This window comes from Lygodium microphyllum, chromosome 13 (assembly GCF_053477565.2).
Source record: "Lygodium microphyllum isolate KBCC chromosome 13, Lygodium_microphyllum_v1.1.10, whole genome shotgun sequence".
NCBI classification, from domain to species: domain Eukaryota; kingdom Viridiplantae; phylum Streptophyta; class Polypodiopsida; order Schizaeales; family Lygodiaceae; genus Lygodium; species Lygodium microphyllum.
Window position 1 is genome coordinate 144,605,896 of NC_141147.1, and position 24,366 is coordinate 144,630,261.

The 24,366-nt window shown below is 41.6% G+C and overlaps 1 protein-coding gene across 3 annotated transcripts in view; it reads left to right on the forward strand.

Annotated features, from left to right (window-relative positions):
- Positions 1-341: 341 nt before the first annotated feature.
- The window catches only part of LOC148027304 (uncharacterized), a 40,600-nt gene continuing 16,575 nt past the window's right edge, over positions 342-24,366 (forward strand). Inside the window, exons 1-5 of one of the 3 annotated variants that reach the window (XR_015692969.1) lie at positions 342-556; positions 778-1,035; positions 1,200-1,309; positions 1,543-1,913; positions 2,065-2,694. Coding sequence is in view for 2 of the 3 variants with exons in the window: in XM_087691874.1 (XP_087548000.1) it covers positions 912-1,035; positions 1,200-1,309; positions 1,543-1,626 (318 nt within the window). In the remaining variant the exon portion in view is untranslated. Of the gene's footprint in view, positions 557-777; positions 1,036-1,199; positions 1,310-1,542; positions 2,695-24,366 lie in introns of those variants that run through there. The other 2 variants (XM_087691874.1, XM_087691875.1) reach the window with 2 other exon arrangements.

Consider the following 24,366-nt stretch of genomic DNA (forward strand, 5'->3'; position numbering starts at 1 on the left):
CATGCTGAAGCCTGTGCATGATGTGAATCGACAAGTATCCATTTTGGTGAAGGTAGTGCGCACAGTAGCGGACTAGCCATGTCGAATTACTTTAGGGTTGGTAATCAATAAGTAAAACGCACCAGAGAATTATCGAGAGGGACCAAGCTTTTAAAACGCGGCAATTATGCGCATAAACATGTGGGGTTAGTAAATTATGCGCACAAATTAGAAAACACATCAACATATGGCTTTCATAGAGCTAGTGGGCACTACTTCCACTGACTTGGCCAAGACGTGACAGCAGACTACAGCACGCCTGCGTGGCACACACACGACGGCTATATAAGAGCCGACCCACACAACGGTATATTCAGTACGCCGAATAACATCACGAAGCAGCTGGCGAGCAGCAGTCTTGGTAATCATGGGGGAGATATTAAGATCATCGACGACGTCCTTCTCAATGAAGATAGTAACGCTCTTACAGCTACTACTGGTGATTAATCATGTACTTGTGCATGCAACGGTAGCCACTAGGTCGGCGGACGTCGCGGAGAGTCATCAGACTAATCAGGTATGACAAGCGTACGTCGTCGTCACGTACACACGTACTGGATTAATCAACCCCTTGTTGCGATACTATGATCAGGATTCAGAATTCATGAGGTGGAGTGGCAAAAAGGTTATTTACCTGCTTATTATTGCAGTGATCAGATCATCGTCATCAGAACTCTTGCTGTTTTTTGTTTCTGATTAACTTCCTTTTTCATTAATGGTTTGATCTAATTTGTGCAGGCCCAGACAAGTACGGTTCCTTGGCCGATTTAGCGCAGGGGCCCATGGGACGGAGACGGAGGCTCTGAGTTCGACGACTTAAGATCCATACCATCAAGCGCAATCCACGTGCTGGGGATACAGACGATTAAGCTATGGCACGGGGAGAAGTACATCCGTGGCATCCAAGTGCAGTATCAGGTCACGGATGGTTTCCGAGTCTACTCGTACTGGGCACAACTTCACGGCCAGCAGTCCGACGACAACAAGCACGTAGAGGTGCGTATTACTTATACGTCTTCGTATTAAGCACATAGGAGTCGCTTATTTCAATGCCTTATTGTGTGAATACATATAATATTGATCGTCGGTCTACAGATACATTATATGTTTTACGTTTAGCTATAATTGCTTGTACCTTCAATTCGGTGTTTTGCAACCAGATCTGTGGGCTCCCACTATCAGAAACAAGCAGAGAAAGCATGATCGAGAGGTATATCAGAGACAGGGTGCTGAACTTGGAAAAGAGAATAGGCACACAGAATTAGTCGAGGTAGATGATCAATTTATCAAAGTATTGCATACATAAATAGAAACTGCTTTGCATGATATGAAAGGATGTCATGCCTTTTCAGTTCTCGAGGCTTTCAGGTGTATTTACACCAACACCCCCCCTCAGCTGAATGCCGAGAGAGGATTTTATTTCATTACTTTGAGCCTAGTACAAGTGCATGGTTGTGCCTATATGGTATTGAAATGTGCTCTCTTTTTTTTTCTGCTAAATAGCAAAGGTGCGAAAAGAAAAGGATTATAGTCGATAGCTTTATACGAGATAGCTATGACTTTACATCGATTAGCCGGGATCGATAAGAAAATGATGGAATGTTGTGAGTTGTTGTAAGCTCTTCATTTTGAAGTGTGGCTTCATGTCGTATGTGCATGACTTGATGATCATTGTCGAATGTCGAGGTCGAACTTTTGCATTAGCAACATCAGCAAATCTTCCCCCCTTTCGACCTTGACATGAGAAGAATGAATGGCTGCATGTAGAAGAATTCACTTGGGAAGGGTTGTCAAAAGTGATCACCATCAGGGAGAAGATGTATGCCAATTCCACAAGTGGAGTAGCACAACGAACAGCCACTGCTACATGAAAGGTGAGATTGATGAGGGTAGCCACATCAGCAGGAACAAAGACACTGTAATCACGATCAACATCATATATTGGAGAGAAAGAATGTTGTTGTTATTGATTTAGTTCTCCATTGATTGCTTGGTCTACACTGACAAAAAATGAATGTATTGCAGCAAAGATTGCTGATGGCGCTGCTTTGGCTTCTTTGACTTCGACCATATGCTTAGGGTCGGCATCCACCAGACATGTGGTGGGTAGCGGAGGCAAAACATCTATGGATGTGGCTTTATCACATCTGCAAGCTACGAGAGTGGCGACCTCCTGATCAAGTAGCATAATGATTAATTTGAGAGGCAGGATAGCCAAAGCTTCATCTTCTCCTTCTCTTCCTTCGTTTTTTAACCACTCAGAGAAATAAGTTCATGCAGTAAAGAATTCCGGGGCAGGAATAGTATCATCTGCCGAAAAACTTGCCAAGGCCTCATCATCTGCTAGTGCGCGTGCTGTGCCTTTGTTAGGGCGCACAAAATTTGTGTTGTGGGTTCCATTCACTTCTCCCCCTTCACTTGCAGGAGATGCTAGATCATGTGCATCATAGTTGGCATCACCCTTGCTGTGGGTGGGATTGAGAGGAATGACCTCTCTCAACAGAATAGGAAGGGGGATGAGAGTAGGGTTGGGCATGAGAGTCGCGGCCTCTCTGGCTAGAGTGTCATCATGAAAACCATGCTTTAATGCACCAAGAAATGTGTTGATAATCTCCTCATCATCTGTATGATCAAGGGGTATGAGGGCGCCATGACTTGCTGCACGAATTGCATATTCCTCTGCAGGCTTGAATACTTCATCTTCCTCATTGTGGATGTTGGGAAACAGGCCCCAGGCCGTACTGAGGCCTCTGATACCATGTGGGAAGCCAGGAGGCCTCCCACTATCAGAAACAAGCAGAGAAAGCATGATCGAGAGGTATATCAGAGACAGGGTGCTGAACTTGGAAGAGAGAATAGGCACACAGAATTAGTCGAGGTAGATGATCAAATTGTCAAAGTATTGCATACATAAATAGAAACTGCTTTGCATGATATGAAAGGATGTCATGCCTTTTCAGTTCTCGAGGCTTTCAGGTGTATTTACACCAACAAGATCACCTTGCAATATCCAAAAGAGGTCATCAACCAAGTGAGAGGATTCTACGGAAAGCCAGGCCATTACAACGCCCTCACCTCCATAAAGTTCGTGACCAAGCAAGGCACTTATGGTCCCTTCGGAGACCAAGATGGCATCTCATTTACATCCAGTACTACTAAGCCGAATGAATTCATCATCAGCATCTTTGGTAGATCGGGATCGGCCCTCGACAACATGTTACATGGGTGTCTACATAAAAGACAATCTCTTCGATCGCGGTGGGGACTAATACCTGCAGAACTGCACAACAACAACAACATGGAGTGATCACCTAATCATGCTCAAAATCTCTACAATGAGCTGGAAGTGTACTCGCAACAATAATGAGTAGGTAGGTAGGTGTGCAATCGTCGATGATCGCCGCCACCACCACCCCTAGGATCGCATTTCACACACGCTCCATATTGTTATGAATGTAACGGTCAGCCAAGAAAACATGCAGTCGGCCCTTTTCTAATTTCAAATTTCTTAGAAATGTGTCCCCTCTCTCCCTCTCTCTCACATGCTGGCTCATGTTTAGAAAAACCTTCTCAAAATGGTGCGAGAAGCAAAACGCCCTTTTTAAAAGCTACACGGTAATAATTTTGCAAGAGCACCAAAACAAAACTAGTTCAACCGGTGAGAAACCCCCTTACATAGGACGAGAATGATTCTTGTAAGGTTCAATTAAATGTATATATCACACAAGTTGCTCTGATGCACCTGCTTGAGCTAGCATATTACTAACATCTTTATGGCAAAACACTCATGTGCGAGCTAGACACACCTTACTTTCATTAGCTACAAGTACACTCCAAAAGATCCTATCCCTTTATAATGGTACTCAACTGATTCTAACATGATTTGGATATTGGCAAACCTTATCATCTCCTTGAACCATCCGTTTAGCATTGCAAGTAGCAGCTAACACCATATCGGGGAATATGGGAATTTCCCATAAGTTTGGGTCACGTGGTCAAATCTTTGGATTTGTTATAACTTGAACACTATAACTCCAAACTGAGCGCTCTATAGCTCGATAGATTCTGTTTTTTTAGCGCTTTCCAATGATAGGTCACATCATATGGTTTTGAGAAACTTATGGGTATGTTATCCGGGTGCCACCTTTTTAGTATTCAAAAAATGGGAATTGGGAGATTTCCAAACTCACCAATATTGTGTTAGCTCCTGAATGGAAGCCTTAAGTGCCACTCCTCCCTTATTCACATCACGCTTAATGTGTTCCTTCACTATTATAAATAGTAAGTTAGTTCTAGGTCCTCATTCACCGATAGCAAATGATCATCAATATCCTCTTCGACCATGGATGTACTCCTCAAGCATAAGTATATCTAGCACCAAGTATTACCCGTACATGTGATGTCTTGATATATCTACCTATCAAAAGTGTTGCCAAGAAGTACCTACACAAGGGAATGAGTGCCTTCAATGGTTCTCCCTTGTGTGCCCATTGATGGAATGAGTGTCTTGAATGGTTCTCCATTAGTGCGCAGCAGGTTCCTAAGAGTGAATTAGTTTCCATCTTGGATGGAAGGTTGATTAGAAACGTCTTTCCTTTCTGGGTGTGAGACTTGCAAGTGTGAACACGAGGGAGTAAAGTTGTATGTGGGTGATGGCACAATATTCATATCTCAAGTGATAACATTTACGTGATTTGATTATTTAATGAAACTCCAATGATTAGTTGATTTATTATGGCTATTTTTAAAGAAGACTTCTTCATTAAATTATTTTAAATAGATACACCCTTGTTTATTCAAAGGCATGCCTATATCCTCTTTGTAAAAATTCATTGATACTTGAGATTTTTAGAAGATATTTTAGAAATATTTTATGGCTCTCAGCAATTGTGAGTTGTGCAACTGATTGTAACCATCTCTTCACTTAACTCAAACTCTTTTGCAAAAAGGGTGATTGTAAAGAGCCCATCTTTGGGCAAACAAGATTTCTTTTAATATTATAAATACGGCATGGAGGAGATGCCCACTCCATGTTCGGGGGGAAATTGCACCCAATATTGAGTCGCTCAATTTTGCTTTACTCTTCTTTAAGTTTATTTTGAGTTTTATGAGTCGTGCTTTCAATTTTAGTAAGAAAAGAGAGTAAGGGAGAGCTTCTTTTGTTCGCTACATGTAAGACTCGCATCCGGTCTACGCAATAGTTGGTATCAGAGCTCAGCTTACATTTGAGCCTTCCAATAGTCTATCATCTTGTGCGAAGGCGAGCTCTTTGGAGCAATCTGGTTCTATGGTCCACTACGCAACTAGGTTCCAAGGGCCTCAAAATCCCAAACCCCTCTATCTTTGCTCATAAATTTTGTAGCTCAATCAAAGATTGAAAATTTCAACTCTCCTACCATGGCGCCATCATTCTATGTGTTTCAAGCCAAAGAAAGATTAGTAAGAGATTAATTGAGCTTTGTTATTAATCATTGCTTAAGCTTTAAAAATCTTAAATATTATTTTTGCAATTCACGGCACACACGTCAATTTTTTAGGCCACGGTGATTAGTCATGGAATGTTTTTGTCCTAAGAAGCCAAGTTTCTTTTAAACTAAGTCTTAGAGCCTTGATTAATATCTTCCTACTTAACCAATTTAATCTTATTCTACTCCAAGTCACTCGCAAACTATCAATCCAAATTATGATTGGCTTCTAGCCTTGTATTTTGCCAAGAAGTCGCTCTTTATTTTGGTACTTATATGCCAAAATGTTATTATCATAAGCAAAGTGTCTGTTAACTTCAAGGCACCTTTATTATTCAGATATCTTCATCAAGCCATCTGCAATCATAATGTCTTGTGAAGGACTGTCCAGTACTACAAATTTTGATTCCGCGTGGCTATTTCCTAAACCAAGCATGGAGCAATGCATGGATTTATTGGCCATGCAACTAAAAGGAGAGCATCAATGCGGAGTCGAAGCAAGAGTTGTGATCTCTCAAGCGTCCATCCTCCAAAATTTCCTCTATTGCAATGACACTATGGTCCGCACCATCAATGCTAGCAGTTTTTATTCAACATTGCCATTTCTTGAACCAACCATGGAGAAATTCATGGATTTATTGGCTATGTAACTAGAAGAAGAGTGTTAACATCGAGCCCAACTAAAGCAAGAGTTGCAATCTCTCAACCGTCCGTCTTCTTAAATTTCCTCTATAAATGATGCTATGATCTACACCATCAATGCCATCCTTCAAGCACAATCCAACCATGAAGAGACAAAGATAAGTAAACATACATTTAAATTTGAGACTTACGATGGTATTAAAGATAGTCGTAAGGTTCTCTCTTGGGTAAGTTAATTCAACTCATATTTTGATGATGAAAGTTATGTTGAAAATAATAAAATCAAGTGTATTTCATCTTATTTAATAGATAAAGCTTCTTTATAATGGGATATCACATGCAAGGGCATTAATCATCCTCTTACATGGGAAGCATTTCATAAGAAGGTTCTTACAAGTTTCTTCCTACCCAATTCGAACTTTGCGTGCAACAACAATGGAATATCTTTATGCAGCAAGAGCGAGAGACCATTCCTTAGTACACTGAAAGATTTTGGAATACTTTGTTGCAACTTCAAATCGTCGACCCTATAGCTAAATTTACTTTTAAAAGAAAGTATATGTTCGGTCTTCTTCCATTTTTCCAAGTTGAAGTCAACATGTTTAAACCCAATATATTGGATGAGGCTATCTCTTTAGCGCATGACACCAAAAAGAAACAAACTAAAGATCGGTGATCATTTCTAGCTTAGAATTGATGACCGGCAAATCAGTGCAAATAAAGGCACAAAAATGTGCTCACATGGAAACATCCTTTGCAAAATAACACTTTGCTTTTGTACCCCCTTGTCAAAAATCAAATATGAAGCAATGTAAAATGTGTAGTCCAAAAGAGACACTAAAAAAATATTCCTAGGAAAAGGAAAGGTCAAACCCTTTTGTCTCATTCCAAAAATTGAAAGGTCCTTAGACCTTAGCCATGTATGCAAATTTGAATTTTATAATTCAAGAAAGGAAAAGGAGGTGGTTGCAGTCGTGGGATTTGAGGAGGTGGGAGGGTGAGGTGGTTACACCCTCTCTCTTCCTTTATCTTCTTCTCTCACGGTTCATTTCTCCCTCTCTCATTTTGGCACAACTCTCATCTTTCTTGTTCTTGCTTCCCTCTCTTGTGCTTTCATTGCAAGATCTCATGGAGAGTGAGGAAGAGGAAGAGGGTGAGGATGGAAGAATTGTCCAATTTCTTGTGTGTCTTCCTCTTGTGTGTTTGGAGAGCATGGTTCTTGGTGAGAAGAAGGAGAGTTTTCTTGCAGGTTTTGTGGCCAGCAAATGTATTTGCAGCCTCTCTTGGCCGGTTCGTGGTTCTCTTGGTGCCGTGGCAGGGTGCTCTTCATTTGGTGCACTGGCCGGGAAAAGAGGTGGCTATGGAGTTTGCAAGAGAAAGGGTTTGCAGTTGCATTTTGGCTATAGAAGGTTTCCATCATTTCAGTCTTTCAAGGCCTAAGAAGATGAGAAAGAGAGATTTGGTGCTGTTGTGAATTCATGCTATGATGAAGAAGATGATGAATCATGGCTTCGTGGATTGTTGGCTTGCCCTTGGATTCAACCTGCCTTGAAAGAAGAAAATGTTCTACCACTTTAATCCTCATACCCGACACTCTTTCTATCCATGTCCTCTCACCTTCTTTGCCTTACCTCCTATGCTGCCCCTTCCTTCCAAAACAGCGTCCCTGTCCATGCAGAACCTACCATATCTCCTGTTTACTTCCCACGCTATCACATTCTTGATTACCTCCTTCCTCCCTTAACCTCCTAACATATTCACGTTTCGACTTCCCTATCTCACATTGCAGTACCATCACGCGGAAATTTCCTGCAGCCCAAGTGGTAGCATGTAGCTTGGCAGCCAATTCTTTTGACGACGCTGATTCATCAACGATGCTCCTCATTATCCTACACGCAACACGATCAACGGCCTTATTTTTCACACGGCGGCAGTTTCAACACATTATCTTCTCACTTTTCATTCCAGTGGCAACGCGATGAGCAACGTCATCCCTTCTTTCCCTATCCCCATCGGACGTTGCACATACAGATCCAAGAAAGGCTTTAGAATTATTAAAATGAACCTTAATTGTTAATATTTTAACAAATACTATGATGGTTGTTCATATGGATATCTTCTTTTATCCTTAATTCCCTCCTTTTCCCACCAACACTATCCTCCTTAATACCCAATGATTTTAGTTTTGTTCTCTTTGTTTTTTTTTGGTTTTCAATAAAACTTACCTCTCTTTTCCTTTTAAATTGGGTGGAGAGCTCTAATTCAATATCCTTAGTGACGGTTCCTTTATTGTGATATCTTTTCTGGGTTCTCTTTTTTGTGATTAATGAGTGGTTGTCTTTAAGTTCATGCTAAGTGTGAGGTCTTTGTGTTCAAGTTGTTGAAAAGCCCTATTTTGTGTGTGTCATGATGTGGCTTTATTTGGTGTGCCTTATAACCTAGGCTCAACGTCCTAGTTGTGTATTTCTATTTTTTGTGTTATTCCCCTTCTTATCCAATGGAAATTCAAAGATCCAAGAAGAAAATGAAGACCGAAGATGAAGATGAAGATTTATCCAAGAGCTGATCGTGGTTCTTCTTCGAATTTGTTCGCGGGGACGCTTCACACTTAAGCATGGGAGGAAATGATGACCGGCAAATCAGTGCAAATAAAGGCACAAAAATGTGCTCACATGGAAACATCCTTTGCAAAATAACACTTTGCTTTTGTACCCCCTTGTCAAAAATCAAATATGAAGCAATGTAAAATGTGTAGTCCAAAAGAGACACACTAAAAAAATATTCCTAGGAAAAGGAAAGGTCAAACCCTTTTGTCTCATTCCAAAAATTGAAAGGTCCTTAGACCTTAGCCATGTATGAAAATTTGAATTTTATAATTCAAGAAAGGAAAAGGAGGTGGTTGCAGTCGTGGGATTTGAGGAGGTGGGAGGTTGAGGTGGTTACACCCTCTCTCTTCCTTTATCTTCTTCTCTCACGGTTCATTTCTCCCTCTCTCATTTTGGCACAACTCTCATCTTTCTTGTTCTTGCTTCCCTCTCTTGTGCTTTCATTGCAAGATCTCATGGAGAGTGAGGAAGAGGAAGAGGGTGAGGATGGAAGAATTGTCCAATTTCTTGTGTGTCTTCCTCTTGTGTGTTTGGAGAGCATGGTTCTTGGTGAGAAGAAGGAGAGTTTTCTTGCAGGTTTTGTGGCCAGCAAATGTATTTGCAGCCTCTCTTGGCCGGTTCGTGGTTCTCTTGGTGCCGTGGCAGGGTGCTCTTCAAGAATTGACCTTGGGCTCTTTTTGCATAGCCCCTAGTTATATTTCTGCTTTGGAACTTATTATTCCAAGGCTTATTATTTCTTGGTTTGGACTAGAGTTCCTATACAATAGGTCGTGGTCTTATTAATGTATTTTCGAAGTCGGATGGGGATCATCCAATTTGTGGCAAAACTTGGATACTTGTTGCATAATATCCATAAATGGTACATACTTGAGAAGTGTTACAAACTTTGAGTAATAGGCTTCTAGTGTCATTCCCAGTTGCTTTAGATCAAAGAATTCATTCATCTTCTGCGTGTAGTATGCTAGCGGAAGATACCGGCCTCGCACTGCATTCTTTAATATGTCCCAACTAACAAGCGCTTCGGAGATTCCTTGGTCTTTACACCATTATTTCCACCAAATTCGGCCTTCTCTTGTTAGCTTTAACTTGTTGATCATTGATTGATTAGTTGGGGTAATTCCAGCAGTAATAAAATAATCTTCCATGGACTCGACCCATATTTCTACTTCAACCTCGACGTTTTTTCATTGGCCATCAAACTCATGTGGTTTGATTTTCTTAAGCAGGAACTTCTTTTCTTGGATATCAGTAGTATTAAGGGTAGAAACAACTTCCTGTGGTATCGTAAGATTTTCTCTAGTCAGCTCTACGAATGTTATCATACAATTTGCTTGTATCTTTTCAAAAAGAGAAATCATTTCACAAGGATAGAAATACTTTATATTTAAGTTTCAAAGAAGGTTACATCATGATAGAGTTTTTTGAATTAACTTAAGGAATCTAACCATGGATTTTAGATATATCTACCAACTCGTAATTCTTAATTGCTAGAATGGTGACCAATTTCATATTCAATGGATAGACAAAATAATTTCTTTTTTTTTGTGTAGTAAAAAAATACATGGTTTATTTTGGGATGGCTGGTTATTTGGGAGAGAATATTTCTCTAATACAATCTAAGCGTGGCATTTGGATACATCCATTGGGTAATATCAGGCTTTGAAGAATGGATATCTAAAAATCGGTACTTTAAAGGAAGATCAAGAAGTCCATCTTTGATGTAGTTGCAACGTTTAGAGCAATCAACAACTATAATTCGGTCCGCTGGGATGACCTTTGTTGCTTCCTCGTAAGTATATCAATTTAGTTTAACCTCCTGGCCTCTAGTGAATAAAGTTGAATTCACTCTAGCTTCATGGAATAAATAAACCTTCACAACTTTAAGGTTTTCCTTCCATCTTATCCTCTTCAAATTGGTCTGAAGGAAGGAAAGATGGCTAGCATCGATATAACAATATCCACCGCTTATCATCCTACATCTTTCCTAGTATAGTGGAGAAGGATCATAGATGGGATCCAGAATCCGCATTACTTGCATTCTCCATCCATAATCCGTAAAAAATGCATTGCCGATGTAAACATTGCTTGGAAGACTAGCAACTGCTCCCAATCGTCATCTCTTTGCGTAGGATAAAAACACATATTAGCAAGGGAAGGGAAAAACAACTCATATCTCAGGCTACAATTACCAAGTTTGGGATTTCTTTTGGCTTTGATACCAGTTGTAATGTACCCGCTGACGAGTAATGTTTTAGTAGTTGCCCAGAGTTTACCTTCCAGTTGTCACTATCCATACTCTAACCAGACTGATTGGATTTTGTCTGGCTTTATAACCCTAGGTCTACCCCGTAGGGGAAGTGTCCTGTCGTTACCCACTGAGGACCGACTTGAAGATTTCTAATTGACCTAACAGTCACCTATCAATAACTAGCTAACATCCGGAGGTGTCCTTAGAGAGGCTTCTTGTCCGGAAGGAGCGACTGCCATTACCCTTGGTTCATGGAGTACAATGCTTTTTTCCAGTAGATAGCAGACTAAGGATGTAAGCTAGCACAACTGCTATACCTTTCCCCTAAGATAATTTACAATTCGGGTTTTGAGACCAAACCCTTGGTAAGTCAGTGAATCGGTCCTTCCTAGAGTTTCTTCCTATATTTTTTTTTTGGGAAAACCTCTCAACTAACTAAGACCACCCTTCCATAGGATTGGATTCGTCGGGAATCCATACACCCGCTTCCCTCTATGGAAGTTCTTAGTTATCTAATTATCCACCACATTACGTGAAACATATTAAAACATCTTCATTAATTAAAAAGAATCCTTTTATGCACACTTGTTTGTTTGCGTAATTTACTCACAGACATAGAATCATAATAATAATAATTCATTGATTATGTTCCATAATGTGTGTTCACTCGCTAATACATGAGAAAAATTACAATTTCATGTGCTATCTCATTCGGTGCATCTTCACGTCACCAAGATCAAATCCACCTATAGCTAGTGTTTTTAGGTGTCCCAAGTAGAACTTGGGCCATACAAGGGACCAAGTAGTTTCTAGGTGTGTAAAGGATTTACTAGCCAAAGCCCCCCTTGCACCCTAACCACCTCCTACTTAATGCGATCCCTGCTGGGAGACCTCTCACCATCGAAGTCGGTCCATGCTTCCACCGCAATAAAAGCATCCCCTCTTGGTATGGGGATTTAACACTTATCCTTGGGGGAGGTATAGGGCTCCTCAATTTATATATATTCCAATACTTAATTCAATCATGATCTAATCTAGAAAATCACAAACAAGATTGATGTCTTCAGGAAATTATGGCTTCAATCAATCATGCTTCTTTCAAGTGATGATTAATCTAGTAGAAATTGATACTTAAATTTCACATAATGAACTCTTCCCCTTGGAATTTAACTAAGGGTATCTAGATTTTGGGGTCTCTACCTTCCCAGTTTAAGGTTTATTCTTGTAACCAAGTTTCTTAGCCTTAAGTCCATTTCTTCAACTTAGAGATATTTTCGATCTTAAAATATTTTATCAAAGCTTCTAGATTAAACTATATCCAAGGTTGTAGGAATATCAAGACAATAAGATCCTTTTGAAGCCTCAAATGAGAGGCAAAGAGATGCAAGAATCATCACACTCAGGCACAACTTCTTCAAGAAAGATAAACCTTGACCTCTACTTCCATAGAAGGAGGGGTTGCATTGACTTCCATAGAAAGAGCTTCATTTTGCTTCATTAACAACTTTAGTCATCATAAGCAACTATAGTTCTTTTTTAGCAACAAATTCAACAACAACAAGGCATAAAGTTTTTATTTTTCTAACTCAATCTACATTTTACACACTACTTTAGTACACATCTCCCTTCTTTGAAAGTGAGATTTACAATCTATAGTCGGCCTTTTGATCTCTTATATTTCAAAATTCAACTTTGCAAGGTTGCAAACAAGGTTGTTTGACACTATATTTTTTCAAAGAAAAAAGAAGAACAAAACTGAAGAAGACAAGCAAAGAGAACAAATAGCATAGGCACTCACAGGCACTACATCACACCTACGAATTTTGAACTTCAATACATCTAGGGACCTAGGTCAACTAGCTCATGACCTAGGTGAACTGGCTTTGTCACCAAACCCCTAGCCTCTCTTTTCCATTTTCTTCCACATCTACTCATTGCACATCAAGGTTAGGACATATAAAAGGATTCATGACTCTTCTATGGTTAGAAATATCTCCCTAAGGAGTCAGTCGCACAATTTCCTACTTTAGTACATCTAGCAATGACCTAGGTGCACTAGCCCTGTTGCTAACCCCCTAGCATCTCTTTTTGATTCTCTACCACATTTACTTAGTACACATCAAGGTTAGGACATATAAAAGGAGTCTTGAATCTAACAAGCTGTGAAAACATGGATCTAGGACATGGCTATGACAGAAGCTATGGAGGTTGAAAGAGGAAAAATGAACTCATGAAGACATTGACACTGACAATAAAAATTTTCACACAAGTGAATTAGGTTCCAAGATTGAGACTTGGACTAATAAACACAATATTTTGTGTGGACAATGACACAGACACTTTACTGGAAAGAAAAGAGTAATATCATTGCATTAGAAAAGAGAGCAAGTACAATGCTTTATAGGAAATTGGATGGTAGCACTTCTCTTACTATGCATATGGGATTCTAGTCATGAACCCTCACTGCTCCTTATAAAGAGACTAAAGTAGGTGTGATTGCAAACATCTCAACACCCCTCCTCAATCACAACCAGAAGTACAGAGCATATAGAGGCTTTAGTGAAAGCAACACCTACAAAGTGTGGGCACACCATAAACATGGCAAAACACCAGAGACTGTCACAAGAAAGGCTAAGTGTTGGTATCATAAACATGATGGACATCTAGAGGCTATAATAGGGGCCTAACAAAGTGTACAGAGGGTGTAGTGCAAGGTCACAGAGAAGCTTATCTTTCTTGCCTTTGTACTTGTTGCCAACATATAATTCTTGTTCATCTCTAGAGGTGCTTGGTTCTTCCTTAGTTTTTAACTTCTTTTCCTCCTCTAACAGTGATGCCTAGATATCAACAAGCTTAGGGTTTGGCATATTGATTAGAGTTGTTGATACATTATTATATTCAGGAGGAAAACCTTTAAGTAGAACACCAATGCAAACATCTTCTTTCATTTTAATGTTGATTCCTACAAGTTGGGTTAGAAGTCCTTCCATGTAATTTAGATGTGTGGCAAGTGATGTGCTGGACTTCATTTCAAGCCAAAAAAATTCAATCAACAGACCATACTTTGATGACTGTACACCAAACAAGGTGTCAAGTCTCTTCCATGTATCCTGTGAAGTATCACAGTTATCCACATGGTGGATATAGCTATCATCTAGCTCTAGTTTGATAATGGCCTGAGCCTTATCTTCATTCTTTTGCCAAGTGACTGCAAGGTCTGCATCACGAGGCTTCTTTTCTTTTCTAGTGGTAATGGCCCAAAGGCCCTTCTTCATCAAGATGAGTTTGATGCGGGTTTGCTAGGTGTGAAACCTGACTCCTTTGAAGCGAGCAGTTGGAGAGTCTTTGCCCATGTTAGATGGTTGGAGCAATAGTAAATCAGCACCAACATTCTCAGATTTTGAGTATCACAAGAGATAATCTTGAGTGTGCTAACAAGCACAAGTGCCAAAAAACACTAAGTGACTAGTATCACGAGATACTAGTGGATCCAAATGCTTGGTAAATGCTCAATAGGTCTTTTATTCTCCTCCTTGATTTGCTTGCTGAACTGCTTGGCTGGAAACTCAAAGTGGCAGAACCTTGAGTAGGGTAGAAGAATGAGAAGGATGAGATGTAAGAGGTTTGATTTCTTTAAGACTTCAAAGGATCTTCAAGCACTTCCCCTCCTCAATGATTTGATGGCCCAAAGTTTGCTAAGACCTCTGTTTTGAAGCAAATCAGAGTGAAAGATGTTAGTTTTTCCCAATGGGAGTGAAAGAAGAAGTGGAAAATGAGCTTATGATAGAGTGGCTATGGTAGACTGCTTCTAGCGTTTTAGACCCATTTTCATCTTTGTTTGCAGCGAGTTTCAGGAGAAGGCATTTGCCACAAAACGTAGTGGCCAAGGAGCTCAAGCCATGGGCTAAAATTTTCCTATGCTCAGTCGCGAGATTGCGCACTGTAGCTCCGCCACGAGAGGTATATGACAATACAGGGAGCAGATCTATGTTGCGATGGAGAATGTTGCCAATGCTAGACCAAAACAACACCAATGTCAAGATGTGGCATAATAGGATGCCATGCCCTGAGCAAAAGAACACATTCAGAGAAGGAAGCATGATGTATTACAGCCTCTAGAGTGAGAAAAAGAGGCTCCAAGCAAGGTAGGTTCTATAGGCTATGGCTACCATGGAAGGTCAAGTAGAGATAGGGATGGAGATGAAGTTAGATACTCACCCTAAGCTATAGGCTATGGCTACCATGGAAGGTCAAGTAGAGATAGGGATGGAGATGAAGTTAGATACTCACCCTGAGCTTGGACTGAGCTGGAGAGGGACTGAGAGAATAGAGAAGGAGCTATGCCATGCCCACTGATACCATGTGAAAAAATGGATCTAGGACATGGCTATGATAGAAGCTATGGAGGTTGAAAGAGGAAGAATGAACTCATGAAGACATTGACACTGACAACACAAATTGTCACACAAGTGAATTAGGTTTCGAGATTGAGACTAGGAGTAATAAACATAATCTTGTGTGTGGACAATGACACAGACACTTTACTTGAAAGAAAAGAGTACTATCATTTCATTAGAAAAGAGAGCAAGTGCAATGCTTTATAGGAAACTGGATGGTAGCATTTCTCCTACTGTGCATATGGGATTCTAGTCTTGAGCCCTCACTACTCCTTACAAAGAGACAAGTAGGTGTGATTGCAAACATCTCAACCACACCCACTGATACCATATGAAAACATGGATCTATGGCATGGCTATGATAGAAGCTATGGAGGTTGAAAGAGGAAGAATGAACTCATGAAGACATTGACACTAACAAGACAAATTGTCACACAAGTGAATTAGGTTTCGAGATTGAGACTTGGACTAATAAACAAAATCTTGTGTGTGGACAACTCGAAAGAAAAGAGTACTATCATTGCATTAGAAAAGAGAGCAAGTACAATGCTTTATAGGAAACTGGATGGTAGCATTTCTCCTACTGTGCATATGGGATTCTAGTCATGAGCCCTCACTACTCCTTACAAAGAGACTGAAGTAGGTGTGATTGCAAACATCTCAACATAAGCTCATGAAGCCCATGGTGCAATGTATAATTACATTGAATATATACTATCATTGCATGACTCTCTCTCTCTCTCTCTCTCTCTCTCTCTAGATACACATTGAGTAGCTGACTTCAGGGATGTATGACTGATATGGATGAGAGATCATTTGGCCATTTTCTGGGAGAGGCATGGCGCATCAGAGAGCAGAGCACACAGCGGGTCCCAGTCAGAGAGAGGCCTACCCAAACAACTATTACACAGTTCTTTCAGACAGATAGAGTGAGAGCTACTGTACCAGCCTCCAGCCAGACCTCCGGTGTAACGTGTCCACTAGAATCATCTAGGACACGTCTTAGTAGTCCATCGGGAAGAATGTCTAGAAAACTCCGCCCGGCACTCCCTTGGAATGTTACGGGTTTTGCAATCTAGGTCTTCCCGCGTCTACCACGTAGCGGAAGTATCCTGGCCGTTTCCCACTTAGGATCGACCGGAATTAGGGTTTCCCTGTTTGGTCATTAGCTAACAGCAATTAGCGTCAGACCCGAGCGAACTACTTTACGCAGGAACACCAGGTCCGAAGCGGATTCACGCTGCACTTGGTTCAAGGAGAATGGGAAACGAGAGGGATGCAAGGCTCAACCTCTCTGCCATAAAGCATAGTCCCATTCCCTTCCCCTAAAACACCGTAAATCGGGTAGGATGTAACTCTAGGTCATCGTTCTCATTATTAGCTTTGATGATGATGATCATCCCGCTACTCGTCGAGTGATTTTGAGAAAAGTTCCCGGCTAACCGGGACCACCCAACCATAGGACGGGCCCATGGTCCATCCTCCGCACTTTCCTCGGTTTGTTTTAGTTATGTAATTACCTAACACATTAATTTGACATATAACAAACAGCTTCTTTGATTAGCCTTGTTAAGCACTGGTTCCTTCACGTAATATTATCACGTGACATAGAAAAACAATATCAAACAACTTCTTTATTATCATATCATCATTTTATCTTTGAAATACAGAGGGTTCCGCCCGTAGGCTTGTTCATAATCCGCCCGAAGGCTATCAGTGATCCGCTAGGGATCACTATTCCAAGTTTCTACCCGTAGACTAGTATGCGGGCTTCGAGATCCAATCCCGAGTCACGTTAGCCTCTTGTGCAGGACCTGGAAGGCGAGGGATTTACGGCCAGAGCCCCCCCTGGCACCCAAGCGTCCTCCTGCTCCAAGTAGAGCTCAACGGAAAGACCTCACGCGGCGGGTTCGGTCCACGTTCCCGGCGCGGTCAACAACCCCCTTCGTTAGGGTCAGGCAGGCAGTCGGGGGTAACTGAGCTGCCACTCCCTTCAGGCCTTCAACCTGAAGCATTTATATATCTTTCATCCTTTACTTCCTTGAACAAACAATGCAAACAGTGCTTTCTAAACTGTTACAAACACAATCAATTCCAGTGGTCGTTTAGTTGGCAAACTGTTAAGGAGTGAATCCTTCTCTCCGAATGCATCCAGCATTCGATCCGGAATCAGTTGCAACTTGGCAAGATTCCTATTGTCTTTGGGTTAGGGTCATACCCTCTTAACCCAACATAACCAATGCTTTAGGTTTTATTAATAGTAAATCCCGGCGGCCATGTCGCTTTAATTTATTGATTAATCATTTGCGTCCGAGCAATTACTTAACTTCCCTTAACTTGGCAAATTTTTCCTAATGAGGGCGATGTAACAGGATGACTAACCATCCCTTTTGCAAGTTAAACTTGCCCAAGAACCTGCCAACCACATTCCAAGGAATGGCAAAACTTTCTTGCGATCAAACCACAAGGCTATGCGACGTTGCAACTTGTTGCACAAGTGTCGTCTCCATTCCAAGAGATCATTTCACCTATTGAATGGCGTTTTCTGGTCACGGAATTATCTTCAGACGAGATGCAGGGTTTAGGGTGTCTTTTTACCCAACCCATCCCTAAATTTTACTAGATCGACAACGTTTGGTCCTAGGGGTTCCAACTTAATTCGAGTTTCATCATTTTGAACGATTAATCCTTAGGGTGGAAACCCTAGATTATTGTTTGCATGAGCATCCAATTGACTCAACATTTTGGGAATGTGGGTAGGACCATTGGGCATGAAGGTTTCGACTTAGCGATAATTGGAAAACTTGGCCGAGTCCTTAACGTGCTAATCCCTAGTTAGTGTTTGGGGTATCTATCGTGTTGACTGAACCATGCCATACGAATCCCTTGCGTCTAGGTGATTTGGGTAATTCACTATGCTTGTCTCGCGACAAGGATGAATCCTTCCCTAGAGATAATAACTAGATCTAAGGAAGAAAAATAGTTCCGACTATCACCATACATGTAAACATGCGACTCACTCTATCTTTCATTGGTAAAGTAAAAAATACATGATAAGCCGGATACCAACTTTCTTAGGACCTACTAGGACTTACTTCAAATAATCATGTCTACTACCTTGTTATCTACACTTTAGAATCTCATGCTTTGTTTAAACCTTGCAATCCTTCCCAAATGCAACATTTGATGAATGAATTTTATGCACGATGAAGGTGCAACACGCAACCCTTTCATAACTACAATGTAGTTAAATGAGGTTATTGTAGAGTTAGTGTTGGTATATTCTTTCTTGCAAGCACATGCCACATACCAATCCATAGATTCATTTTTGATACACCACCATTACTTTTCGGATAACCTCCTACGGGTGTTAACAACTTTTCCCCAAGAACCATTACAATAAAGATTTTTCCTAAATTGCGACATATGCCTATTCTTTCCATGACTAGTCAAAAATACACTTAATAACTTTAGCCATATAATGATAGGCGGTAGGTGTTCTAGGCTCGCTAATGATAGGCGGTAGGTCTTCTATTCTCCTCCTTGATTTGCTTGCTGAACTGCTTGGCTGGAAACTCAAAGTGGCAGAACCTTGAGTAGGGTAGAAGAATGAGAAGGATGAGATGTAAGAGGTTTGATTTCTTTAAGACTTCAAAGGATCTTCAAGCACTTCCCCTCCTCAATGATTTGATGGCCCAAAGTTTGCTAAGACCTCTATTTTGAAGCAAATCAGAGTGAAAGATGTTAGTTTTTCCCAATGGGAGTGAAAGAAGAAGTGGAAAATGAGCTTATGATAGAGTGGCTATGGTAGACTGCTTCTAGCGTTTTAGACCCATTTTCATCTTTGTTTGCAGCGAGTTTCAGGAGAAGGCATTTGCCACAAAACGTAGTGGCCAAGGAGCTCAAGCCATGGGCTAAAATTTTCCTATGCTCAGTCGCGAGATTGCGCCCTGTAGCTCCGCCACGAGAGCTATATGACCATACAGGGAGCAGATCTATGTTGCGATGGAGAATGTTGCCAATGCTAGACCAAAACAACACCAATGTCAAGATGTGGCATAATAGGATGCCATGCCCTGAGCAAAAGAACACATTCAGAGAAGGAAGCATGATGTATTACAACCTCTAGAGTGAGAAAAAGAGGCTCCAAGTAAGGTAGGTTCTATAGGCTATGGCTACCATGGAAGGTCAAGTAGAGATAGGGATGGAGATGAAGTTAGATACTCACCCTAAGCTATAGGCTATGGCTACCATGGAAGGTCAAGTACAGATAGGGATGGAGATGAAGTTAGATACTCACCCTGAGCTTGGATTGAGCTGGAGAGGGACTGAGAGAATAGAGAAGGAGCTATGCCATGCCCACTGATACCATGTGAAAAAATGGATCTAGGACATGGCTATGATAGAAGCTATGGAGGTTGAAAGAGGAAGAATGAACTCATGAAGACATTGACACTGACAACACAAATTGTCACACAAGTGAATTAGGTTTCGAGATTGAGACTGGGAGTAATAAACATAATCTTGTGTGTGGACAATGACACAGACACTTTACTTGAAAGAAAAGAGTACTATCATTTCATTAGAAAAGAGAGCAAGTGCAATGCTTTATAGGAAACTGGATGGTAGCATTTCTCCTACTGTGCATATGGGATTCTAGTCTTGAGCCCTCACTACTCCTTACAAAGAGACTAAAGTAGGTGTGATTGCAAACATCTCAACCACACCCACTGATACCATATGAAAACATGGATCTATGGCATGGCTATGATAGAAGCTATGGAGGTTGAAAGAGGAAGAATGAACTCATGAAGACATTGACACTAACAAGACAAATTGTCACACAAGTGAATTAGGTTTCGAGATTGAGACTTGGACTAATAAACAAAATCTTGTGTGTGGACAACTCGAAAGAAAAGAGTACTATCATTGCATTAGAAAAGAGAGCAAGTACAATGCTTTATAGGAAACTGGATGGTAGCATTTCTCCTACTGTGCATATGGGATTCTAGTCATGAGCCCTCACTACTCCTTACAAAGAGACTGAAGTAGGTGTGATTGCAAACATCTCAACATAAGCTCATGAAGCCCATGGTGCAATGTATAATTACATTAAATATATACTATCATTGCATGACTCTCTCTCTCTCTCTCTCTCTCTCTCTCTCTAGATACACATTGAGTAGCTGACTTCAGGGATGTATGACTGATATGGATGAGAGATCATTTGGCCATTTTCTGGGAGAGGCATGGCACATCAGAGAGCAGAGCACACAGCGGGTCCCAGTTAGAGAGAGGCCTACCCAAACAACTATTACACAGTTCTTTCAGACAGACAGAGTGAGAGCTACTGTACCAGCCTCCAGCCAGACCTCCGGTGTAACGTGTCCACTAGAATCATCTAGGACACGTCTTAGTAGTCCATCGGGAAGAATGTCTAGAAAACTCCGCCCGGCACTCCCTTGGAATGTTACGGGTTTTGCAATCTAGGTCTTCCCGCGTCTACCACGTAGCGGAAGTATCCTGGCCATTTCCCACTTAGGATCGACCGGAATTAGGGTTTCCCTGTTTGGTCATTAGCTAACAGCAATTAGCGTCAGACCCGAGCGAACTACTTTACGCAGGAACACCAGGTCCGAAGCGGATTCACGCTGCACTTGGTTCAAGGAGAATGGGAAACGAGAGGGATGCAAGGCTCAACCTCTCTGCCATAAAGCATAGTCCCATTCCGTTCCCCTAAAACAGCGTAAATCGGGTAGGATGTAACTCTAGGTCATCGTTCTCATTATTAGCTTTGATTATGATGATCATCCCGCTACTCGTCGAGTGATTTTGAGAAAAGTTCCCGGCTAACCGGGACCACCCAACCATAGGACGGACCCATGGTCCATCCTCCGCACTTTCCTCGGTTTGTTTTAGTTATGTAATTACCTAACACATTAAATTGACATATAACAAACAGCTTCTTTGATTAGCCTTGTTAAGCACTGGTTCCTTCACGTAATCTTATCACGTGACATAGAAAAACAATATCAAACAACTTCTTTATTATCATATCATCATTTTATCTTTGAAATACAGAGGGTTCCGCCCGTAGGCTTGTTCATAATCCGCCCGAAGGCTATCAGTGATCCGCTAGGGATCACTATTCCAAGTTTCTGCCCGTAGACTAGTATGCGGGCTTCGAGATCCAATCCCGAGTCACGTTAGCCTCTTGTGCAGGACCCGGAAGGCAAGGGATTTACGGCCAGAGCCCCCCCTCGCACCCAAGCGTCCTCCTGCTCCAAGTAGAGCTCAACGGAAAGACCTCACGCGGCGGGTTCGGTCCACATTCCCGGCGCGGTCAACAACCCCCTTGGTTAGGGTCAGGCAGGCAGTCGGGGGTGACTGAGCTGCCACTCCCTTCAGGCCTTCAACCTGAAGCATTTATATATCTTTCATCCTTTAGTTCCTTGAACAAACAATGCAAACAGTGCTTTCTAAACTGTTACAAGCACAATCAATTCCAGTGGTCGTTTAGTTGGCAAACTGTTAAGGAGTGAATCCTTCTCTCCGAATGCATCCAGCATTCGATCCGGAATCAGTTGCAACTTGGCAGGATTCCTATTGTCTTTGGGTTAGGGTCATACCCTGTTCACCCAACTTAACCAATGCTTTAGGTTTTATTAATAGTAAATCCCGGCGGCCATGTCGCTTTAATTTATTGATTAATCATTTGCGTCCAAGCAATTACTTAACTTCCCTTAACTTGGCAAATTTTTCCTAATGAGGGCGATGTAACAGGATGACTAACCATCCCTTTTGCAAGTTAAACTTGTGCAAGAACCTGCCAACCACATTCCAAGGAATGGCAAAACTTTCTTGCGATCAAACCACAAGGCTATGCGACGTTGCAACTTGTTGCACAAGTGTCGCCTCCATTCCAAGAGATCATTTCACCTATTGAATGGCGTTTTCTGGTCACGGAATTATCTTCAGACGAGATGCAGGGTTTAGGGTGTCTTTTTACCCAACCCATCCCTAAATTTTACTAGATCGACAATGTTTGGTCCTAGGGGTTCCAACTCAATTCGAGTTTCATCATTTTGAACGATTAATCCTTAGGGTGGAAACCCTAGATTATTGTTTGCATGAGCATCCAATTGACTCAACATTTCGGGAATGTGGGTAGGACCATTGGGCATGAAGGTTTCGACTTAGCGATAATTGGAAAACTTGGCCGAGTCCTTAACGTGCTAATCCCTAGTTAGTGTTTGGGGTATCTATCGTGTTGACTGAACCATGCCATACGAATCCTATGCACCTAGGTGATTTGGGTAATTCACTATGCTTGTCTCGCGACAAGGATGAATCCTTCCCTAGAGATAATAACTAGATCTAAGGAAGAAAAATAGTTCCGACTATCACCATACATGTAAACATGCGACTCACTCTATCTTTCATTGGTAAAGTAAAAAATACATGATAAGCCGGATACCAACTTTCTTAGGACCTACTAGGACTTACTTCAAATAATCATGTCTACTACCTTGTTATCTACACTTTAGAATCTCATGCTTTGTTTAAACCTTGCAATCCTTCCCAAATGCAACATTTGATGAATGAATTTTATGCACGATGAAGGTGCAACACGCAACCCTTTCATAACTACAATGTAGTTAAATGAGGTTATTGTAGAGTTAGTGTTGGTATATCCTTTCTTGCAAGCACATGCCACATACCAATCCATAGATTCATTTTTGATACACCACCATTACTTTTCGGATAACCTCCTACGGGTGTTAACAACTTTTCCCCAAGAACCATTACAATAAAGATTTTTCCTAAATTGCGACATATGACTATTCTTTCCATGACTAGTCAAAAATACACTTAATAACTTCAGCCATATAATGATAGGTGGTAGGTGTTCTAGGCTCGCTAATTTGAAATGCATGATAAGGCAACATAATACTAAGGTCGTACGATGGATAGACAACTCACGTTCATCATATTGAAAATGTTAATAACTCCATTTCATGCCATGAGATAATTCTAGTAATCGATCAATTAGACAAATTTTCCTCAATTGCCTCTTACTTTGGCTTGGTAAATTTGAATATGCATAGATGCTTTCTATTCCGTGAGAGTTATCATACCTAATGCATTACTTTTGCGTAGAATCAAAAATCATAAAAACCTGGGTCTGTGGGCTCGGGGAGATGTCCACTTGAATGCTAGGAGATGAACCTCCCGCAGGCGCGCCTTGCAACTTCTTGGGAGCCATTGTAGACGTGATTACGGACCCCGCAGATTCCCTCTAACCTTTACTCTTGCTCTTCGAGACGGTCAGGAGTCGATACCTTCTCCTCGCGTAAGAATAGGAGCTTAATGCACCCGGTTTTAAATCAGCGGTTTTAAATCGGGGAAGGGCACATAGGGACAAGGCCTAAGGACCTTATCCCTTTAGAATCTTCTTAAAGAAGCTTCTAATAGGCTTTTGACTTTCTGGAAACCACGTGGAAGAGAGGGCGACCAATGATGGAAGGAGGGGATGTCGAAGGAAGGGGAGGTGATTAGGATGATGGCAGGGAAGTACGGCGGCAGCACTTGGCGGCGTTTCTGGTGGCCGCAGCACTTGGCGGCATTTCTGGTGGCGGCAGTACTTGGCGGCGTTTCTGGTGGCGGCAGCACTTCCCAGCGGAATGGGGACTCCCCCCCCTGCAGCCTCCGGCCCACGGCAATGGCAGCAGCCTCGTCTGATCCTTCCCTCAGCACGGCGACGTGTATCCCCCAGCCTCCCCCTCCTTAGCACATATCGGGTGTTTATATAGGCATGGGGGGGGAAAAAAGGCCTCCACCACATGGCCCTTGCATGGGTTTCCCCCCCCTCCCATGCAGGCCCACGACTCATCCTTGACCCATTCCCCCACACTCCCTTTTCTCCAGTCGTGCATCGGCTGGGGAAAAAGGGATTAAAAAAAAAAAAT